The sequence below is a fragment of the Haliotis asinina genome, chromosome 2 (genome assembly GCF_037392515.1).
Source record: "Haliotis asinina isolate JCU_RB_2024 chromosome 2, JCU_Hal_asi_v2, whole genome shotgun sequence".
Lineage (NCBI taxonomy): Eukaryota > Metazoa > Mollusca > Gastropoda > Lepetellida > Haliotidae > Haliotis > Haliotis asinina.
In genome coordinates this window covers 62,261,076-62,270,131 of record NC_090281.1, presented here as the reverse complement: position 1 = coordinate 62,270,131, position 9,056 = coordinate 62,261,076, and the positions used below count along the sequence as shown (strand labels likewise).

Here is a 9,056-nt window from a genome sequence, read left to right as displayed (position 1 = left end):
TTAACTAATACAGTTACCTCGCTTGTTATTGCGTATATGTAGTCATATATGCGTCGACTGTTGGCGTATATACTCTAGAAATGCTCTAGTAATAATGATTATGCTTTTCCAGACCTGTTTCGTGTCCTTAGCACTATTTTGAACCCTTTGCCTTAGAAACCATACGGAATCAGTATTTCCAAACAATATAACACAGCTTGTTTACTACTTCTGCTTGTTTATTACAGCAATATGCATGGAAGCGGTCTTTCTCCTTTCGCCTTTTATTGTGTCCCTATGAATGTACTTAACACATAGTTTGTATACTGGTGGAATCTTTTCGGTAAAGCGATACATACTATCTTCAGTGGAGATATTATAAATGACTGAACACGTTCAGTCTCTCACAAATTTTCATATCAAGATTTCAAGAATTAATATCCCTGAGTATTCAACATGAAAAACATTAATCAAAGGGAGATAACTTCAAATGCACACTGAAGGGAGTATTAATGATGCATTTTCTTGGTTCAGGTTCCGTCCTGTGACCATTTATATAAGAATCTACATCTGTTCCACCCGACATTCTTGATGCGATGTTACACCTGTTACCCCACGCCTCTGGTGAACATGTTCAGTGTATGTGTAGAATCTATCATTACTAGATTTTGAATTTTAAGTATATACACGTAAACACGATGAGGTGTATTAGGTTTGAACGCAGCATATAATATGTAATCAAATAGATATTCTCATCTCATCTCAAATCTCATCAAACGAATGGTTATCCTGTCATAAGACTTCTGTAGAAAAATCGTGACATGAAATCTGCCCTTTCGGAACACCTCATCAAAAAGGAAGGCCACGACCACGTTATTACAATACATTGTTATCTTTGTGCATTATTCCAGTCTTGTTGGCTTCGTATTTATATTGTTATCTTTGTACATTCTCTTTCCTTGCATTGTGTATATGTGTTTAATCTATATATATTCACCCTATGGACTAACTCAGCATTCACCGGATGAAGGAGTAGAGCAGGAATTAGCACTGAAACGTCGTGAAGAGAATAAAAAAGAAGTTGTTGTCCATAAATAAAACGTGTCGTGTGGTCGGATAATTATTTGATTGATTTTTACAATTATTTACAATTTCAGGGAAACCTGCGGCATACAGATCGTCTCGTAAGTGTCGGGTCTGTGCAAGTATAATGTTTCCATATCTTGCAGTCGTGAAGGGTGCGCAGCTGTCTTTCACAGGCAAAAGGAAGTAAATTTAGACAAAGTTGTTAACATTTGTATAAACTGTAAATCCAGATAGAAAATGTTAATGTTATTTTTGTAAATGCCAGTCGTTATCAAAATTTATGAAAATGCATGGAAATTGCACTGGTGGTGTAGACTATCCCATAAGCCTCGTTTGGGTATTAAATGACCTTAACCTTCCTGTGTACTTGTAAACATGGCGGCTGCCTACTTGTTGATGACGTTTCTTTCAGGTGGGTTCAGGAAGTCACTGGAGTGGTGATATTCCTTGGAATACATATGGTACATATATGTACATTAAATGTTTAAATTGTATGGGCATTAAGTCAATTCAAAGACCACTTCTCGATAAAATATTAGGAACAAAAACTGTTGTGAAGTGAAGTATACTGATGCTTCATGCGACAGTAAATTGTATATGTAAAAATTGGCATTACATATAATGAGAAAGCATGACAAATCCTACTGAAAATAATGCTGTAGACATCAGGGAAAGTTTTCTTGTAGTGGATCGCTCTTCACATACCCATTACCCATCTCCCCTGCTCGAAACGCGTAGACGTCAACCTGTATAAACACTTTTGTTTTGTTCAGTGGCATACTGCAGGAATCATACCACCAACACCATAGACAGCGGCACGTGTGAAGCACAGTCCCAAAAGTGCGCCAACATGACGGAGGTAGTGCACCTCGTCTTCATGAATGGAGACTTCAGGTCCATCGTGTCTGATGAGAAACTGCAGCTAGATTGCAGGTGTGTTGGATTCATAATATATTCCTTCAAGTCATATATAATTAACATTTCCAGGTCCCACTGTAGTGCTATATTCAACAGGCATGAGTTTGGTACAGGAAAATACGATGATAATCATTAAATCATTATATAAACATTGGTAAAAGAAACTGCTTATTGTAGCTAGTAACCTTGTATTTATCAGATTTATCATTGAACACATTGGTAATTTAGTTATAAACACAATGGCCAGTTAATGCAATATCAAAGATCAATTCATAGCTTAGTTGCAGAAACACTGAGCCTAGGCCCAAAATGTCAGTTTTTGTCGGTTCCTGACCTTATCAAGCAGTAATGGCATTATGTGAAGCAGTCATAAAATACCACAACGAAGAATATTTTGATTGAAAAAAAAATGTAATGGATTTCTTTTTTTTAAAACCGGGTCATAAAATTTCCTCCACATTAATAAAATATGTGATATTGAAGTGAATGTATTTATTGATTTGCGGAGATTTTTCTTCTTTATAATCTAAATTCAAGTGCTGTGGGGATTTTCATTTCTACAAATTGACACCAGAAAAATTCTGTAATTCTATCACAGGCAATTTGCTGTAGAGATAAATCTTGTTTTGGAACCCTAATACTTCACTCACTGCCTCTGTTCAACATTACTGACATTTCATGATTGACTTTTACTTCCATCTGTTATTTCTCTAACCATATTTCTTAGACAAGTCTGACTTTGACAGAGAAGCATTCAGGGGATCCAGTTTAAACTACTCATGGCTTCATTTAGTGATCAGGTGTACACTGACCCCTGAAGATCCCCGTTAAGGCTGACTGACTTAGTTGGCACATGTCATGGTATCCCAACTGCATAGATCCATGCTCATGCTGTTGATCACTGGATTGTAGACTCCATTATGTACAGAACACCACCATATAGTTGGATTATGGCTAAGTGCAGTATAAAACTAATCTCACTAACTCACATTTATATTACTTCATGATATCATTCACCAACAACCATTTGAACTTGGGGCTTGTGGTGGGGTTGTCAGGATCACTGACTTGGTCACACATGTCATCGGTTCCCAATTGCGCAGATCGATGCTCATGGTGTTGGTCACTGGATTGTCTCATCCAGACTTGATTGTTAACAGACCACCCCCACATGGCTGAAATAAAACTAAACTCACTCACTCACTCATTTATTTCTTCAAATATAATAACTCACATACACATAATCTCAGTCCATGGAAAAAATGTCTCTTCACTATATTGTTATCTCTGCAGCACCAGCAATGAAGTTGTGTTAATATTTGTTATTGTTGCAGGATACTGAAAGCAGTTCAGTCCATGTGCCCCTGGGTCTGTCACTCTTTGTCTGGAGCACATCTCCTGACCTATATATGCTAGCTTCATGAAACTTGGTACACATATCAAGCATGATCGCTAGATGTGCCTTTGAGTGGGGTTGACCCATATATGAGTTATATGTTTTGTTGCTGGCCATAGCCATGGCTCCATGGCTAAGGCTGTGACTATGAGGATGTCATCTTGTCTGGAGCAGATCTTACAAACTATACATGCTAGCTTCATCACACTGGTTCCATAATATGTCAGGCATGATCCATAGATATGTCCTTTTTGGACAAGACCCTTGTATCAATTTTTTTTTGTTTCCATGCAAAGGTAACATGCTAACTTCATCAAGCACGGTCCCTAGATGTGCCTTTTGGGGGTTAGACCCAGATATGAATTTTTATTATGCTGTTTCCATGGAAACATAACTTATAATTAGGCTGTGACTAAGAGGATTCATATTTCCAGAGCTGAAGTTTAAACCCTTGAATATTTCATCACAAAACTTGGCACATAGATGGGTCTTGTGCCATTTGGTAGTTTTGTGTTCCTGAATAAAACATATTTTGCATTTTGATAGGAACAAGTTTGACTGACTGAAATTGGTGGTAATGCTGTTCTCAGGAGCTCAACTTCCACTTTGTAATACATTCACAGAATTGGTTGACACTTATCACTTTACCCCATTTCTGTAGATCGATGCTCATGCTATTGATATCTGGATTATCTGGTCCTGATGTTAGAGATATGAAGATCCATGTCAGAATTGATCTTCAGCAACACATGCTTGTCTAACAAATGGATTGTGGTCAGTCCCTCTGACTTGGTTGTCACATGTCATGGTATCCCAGTTGCATAGATAGATGCTCATGTTGTTGATCACTGGATTATCTGGCCCAGATTCTATTATTTACAGACAGCTAGAATATTGCTGAGTGTAACATAAAACTAAAATCACTCACTGCTATATACACACCAAAATATTTGACACAGTCCTAACTGACATACTGATGAAGAGTATTTTGCCACTGGGGGGATACTGATGAATTTGTCCTCTTGTTTTTGCAGTGACCTGTACAGGGAGGAGGTGGAGGTGTGCACAAGGACGGTCAGCTCCCAGTGTGGGGACAAGGACAACCACCTCCTTCTGTATGACTTCGCCTACCACTACATCTGTGACAGAAAACATGGTAAGTCTTTTACCTTGCCCTATTATACACATTTCCTCAATTAAGAACTGGGTTGTCACCCTTTTATATGGCATGTCCCAAAGGGAGACAGAGTGAGGACTTATCCAGAATTACAATGACCTTACTCTCTTGGGATCCTGGATTAGACTTGACCCAACGAACCTCTGTTGATTGTCCTGGGCAACTTAATCTATTGGTATTCAAATTGCCAGACCTGGGTGACTGCCAGCAGTTGATGCAGATGGTGTAGATACTAGTTCATGCTGTCTGTCACTTGTTTGTCGCTTCCAGACTGACCTGTTCCAGGCCTTACAAAAAAGTCATAGTTTAGCACAAGGAAGCCCAGTGGTCAGTTATTAGACTGAGCATGAGCGCTGGCTGTATGTGCACTTATCCAATAACCAGGATAATATTATTGAAGCGGTGAAAGCAAAACATATACAAGGCCTTATTGCTATCATTTTGTATTATTAGAAGTTGTCATTGATATATCCTTGTGAGGCCTGATGCACTTTAGTCTGTCTCTAAAACAGCATGGAAAGGCATTTCCTGTTCTTCTACCTATATTAATTGACTCGAGGTCCGCTAATAAAATACACTACTGTTCTTTTTTTCAGATTTCATTGAAGCTGAAGAATGCTTGCACAGTAATGACTTCACCCACATCTTAATTCAATGTATTAAAGAAAACGACAAGGCCGAAGATGGCTTGTGCACGTAGGTGTGAGTGAGTGATGTCTGTTAAGTGCTGTTCTATTGATTCATTCACATGGCAGTGATCAGCCTTCAGTGTGGGGAGGAATCCTGAGGGAGTATCCTTTTGATTTGTATTGGTGGGTGGAGAACAAACTGTCTTTTTCCCAAATGCATGCAAGAAACCTTCTATTTGCTGCCTCTATAAACTGTCATTTTTATATTTTACACTAACTTCAAGAAGAAGATCTAGGATTTTGGAGGAGGGGAAGTACATATGGGGAGGGTCGGTCAAGAAGAAGATCTAGGATTTTGGAGGAGGGGAAGCACATAAGGGGAGGGTTAACCACCCTGCTCTGGATCCACCCTTTGACTATCTGTTTTCATAACCACTGTCCCTTCCCACACCCCTCATTCCCCATGGCAATCAAATGGTTGTTCACTAACCTGACACAGGTAGGAGGCTGACAGAACCACCTAATGCAGGTGAACTCATTTGCCTTGGGTTGGGTCTAAAATGCAAAGGGTGGTGGGGTAGCCAAGTGGTTACTGAAGGCTGGGTATGATTCCCCACATGGGTACACTTTATGAAACCCATTTCTGGCGTCACTGTTGTGATGTTGCTGGAATATTGCTAAAAGTGGTGTAAAACCATATTCATTCATTGTAAAATTCAAATTATGGTTCAGCTTAAATCGGGGTGAAGGAGTTGGGAATACTCTTTTATAAAATTATTTTATTCAGACCTAAATCCACAACAAGCCTTTTGGTAGTGATTGACCTGCACCATTTCTTCATCGCTCTCTGAATGGTTTCAAAATTTGCAATGTGTTCCTGGTAGAAGTCTTCAAAATGACTTACAATTAGTATGCAGCCTTATATGCAGAAGAAAACAGAAACTAAAAGAAATGTGTCATTAAAGGCCACCAGTATCGTGCTCCCTACCATTGTCTGTATCCTGGGGCTTGTCAGTTCTGTCTTGGCTAATTTCTGTGACAGATGCAATGACACTTGCTGCTTCAGGCATGGTAAAAATGGTTTTTCCTGAACTTCATATGGCACTACCAAGACCTAAAGGACTAGTTAATATTGCATACACTTATCACAAAGATTCTGGAGCCACTCCCATGCACATATGTCCATCCTTAAGTGCCTTGCAAGGATTCCTTTCATAACTGACAGCAGTGTCAAGTTGCAGTTTTATTGCTCTCCACCATTATCTTAACTCATGTTACCCTATTTATTTTCTAGTTTGACTCTGCACATAAAACACAACATGTACTGACCTGTGGTCATTGGCTATATCCAGATGACTGAAGCCAGGTTTCTAATACTGTGATGGGTTGTGATTACATTACATATGGCCGTAACCCACTAGGTACCCGGGGGACATATAACTTTGACCAATGAATGTATTAGAAGGAAGTCGTACATAATCATCAAAGAGCAATTTTCTCGAGCATAATTTTCAAAAAGTCAAATTTTATTCCGGTTTCCAATCCAAAGTCAGAAAACTGGACAAAAATAATCGGGAAAGTCTAAATAGGTGGCCAAGAAATATGTCAGTACTTTCTTTGAGTGGCGTTAGGAAGTCGGTGTGATGAACAAGAAGATAATTCTATGAGAATACAACTTTTTTATTACAATATATGCATCGTTAAGTGTATATATTTCAAAACAGGTATCTTGTGCGTGCATCTCTTAGAGTCTTAGAGATTGCATAATTAGAAAGCATATTCCAACTGTCACACACTGGCATTCGGAATAGAATTTCCGAGACAAGATCCACCACGATATATATTCGTGTTACTTTCAGCGACTACCCAGCTTGTATACAACGCAGACTCGCTCGATCTAAGGACTGTTCAACAGAAGACGCAAGGACCATAGGTGGACTGTTGAGAGGAGCAATGAAGAGAAAACACCCGCACTGTCAGCACATTCCAGACTGACTTTGTCATTGAGTTACTGTCTATAAATGAGCTAAACGTCCTTTTGATTTAGTAAATGAGACTGATACCTCTGTGAATGAGTTGACATTAAGGTAAAGGGCCCCAAATCACAAAGCAACCATAAGTCTCCTTACATTTAGCTAAGATACACAGCGTTCACTACACAGCTACGTAACATTTCTTGTGGCATTCGTGCCCCCTATACGGTAAAATTGACTTACCATAGTTGTAGCGCTATGAGAGCTTTGTGAAAAGGGGTCCTGATGTATAATATGTCCTGTATTCAGGGACTATCAGCAAGAGGAAAGTGTGGTAATCAGGTAATATGAATCGGCCAGCCTTATCAACCTCACAGCATAAGTTGACCATGTTGAACACCAGTGCTTGTAACCCTGTTTGTGTTTGGTAACCTTATCCATTCAGCAGCTAGTTCCATATCAACAAGAATATTTTGCAGGGTGGGAGGTATCATGCTAATTAATGGATCACTCCCGTACTGCTGCTGAGAGATCCTGAAAGATATGGACATATGGCCTCGGAAAAAGTTACGCTTTTTAAATATTCCATCAGTATCACGGCAGGGACAGCAGAAATGGGCGTCACACATTGTACCCATGTTGAAAATTGAATCTTTGTCTCGAGTGTGACATGCACGCACGCACGCACGCACGCACGCACGCACGCACACACGCCTACCTGACGGTCGGCTTTACAAGGCAGAAAGAGGACTGGACGGCTCCCACTACGAATACTGTGCCTGAGTTATACAATAAGGCACACCTTGGCACTGTATCTAAGGAAAGCTAAAAAACATACATATCATTTTTCAAGCAACGCAAACACAGACACTTTCATGTGTGCATTTTCTATTCACCATGACGTCATTTCAACCCCTATTAGTTTCACTGACAGTTGTTTTAAAGCGAGGTACAGATCTGTGAGAATCGTGACATCACAGAGGTCTACTACAGGCAGGTCGGACTTGAGATTACGTTCCAGATAGTCAACCATGCCGACTGTATCATAGCTCACACATATTGCAACTGACCACATGGTCCTAGTGTGTACTTTGTCGGACAAGTTCCAGACTGCCTGACCTGGGAAATAATTCCCAGGATGATTATCAGAGAGAGAAAACAGCGATGTGATCAAACAGTACCGAACTTTCAAAGAACAAAGTCAAAGATCAATTAGTTTAGCACTGATGCCAGAGTTACTGCTTGGCAGTTGTTTTACTATTTATAGTATTGATAATGACATTTATACTGCCACGCCATGAAGGTATACTCAAATCGCAAAATACATAATTACTTGTCAGTATTATAGTTATGTTTGTTAAAATCCACTCAAGTCAATAGCAGACTGAATCAGTGATTGATGTTATGAGACACCGTCCTCACCATCAGGATCCGGAGACGGCCTCACCATCCGCTCCACAAAACCAACAACAAGCAATGTTTGCTGGGGAAATGTACTTTTTTATATTCATTGCTTGGAAAAGATATGTTCACTGCAATAATATCTAATGCGGTGAGTGAGTTTGGTTGTACGCCGGTTTTAGAAATATTCCAGCAATATCTCTAGCAATAGGCTTCACGCACTGTACCGACGTGGGGAACCCGGGTACACGGCGTAGAAAGCGAACGCTTTAACCTCTAGGCTACCCCACCGACCCTGGTATCTAAATACTAACCCATTTGTTAGTGTGAAGATGCTGCGTTTTTTTCTGTCCACCATGATTAAACGTAATATAAAATATCTACACCATCTTCATTTCATATTTACAAAGTACCAGAGGCTGGGCACAACCAGGTCGCCATTTGAAACCGTTCTACCATGTTAATGTGTTATAGAATAACTGCGCAAAGCGCTGTTA

At 39.7% G+C, this 9,056-nt stretch overlaps 1 protein-coding gene across 1 annotated transcript; it reads left to right on the top strand.

Moving 5' to 3' along the window:
- Nucleotides 1-1,437: 1,437 nt before the first annotated feature.
- Nucleotides 1,438-7,180, top strand: LOC137271935 (uncharacterized; the record flags this gene model as incomplete). Its single annotated transcript, XM_067804317.1, has 5 exons — nucleotides 1,438-1,477; nucleotides 1,839-1,998; nucleotides 4,414-4,535; nucleotides 5,153-5,252; nucleotides 7,045-7,180. Coding segments are annotated over 5 exons (558 nt in total), but the record flags the coding sequence as incomplete, so codon positions are not given.
- Between the last annotated feature and the right edge of the window lie 1,876 nt (nucleotides 7,181-9,056).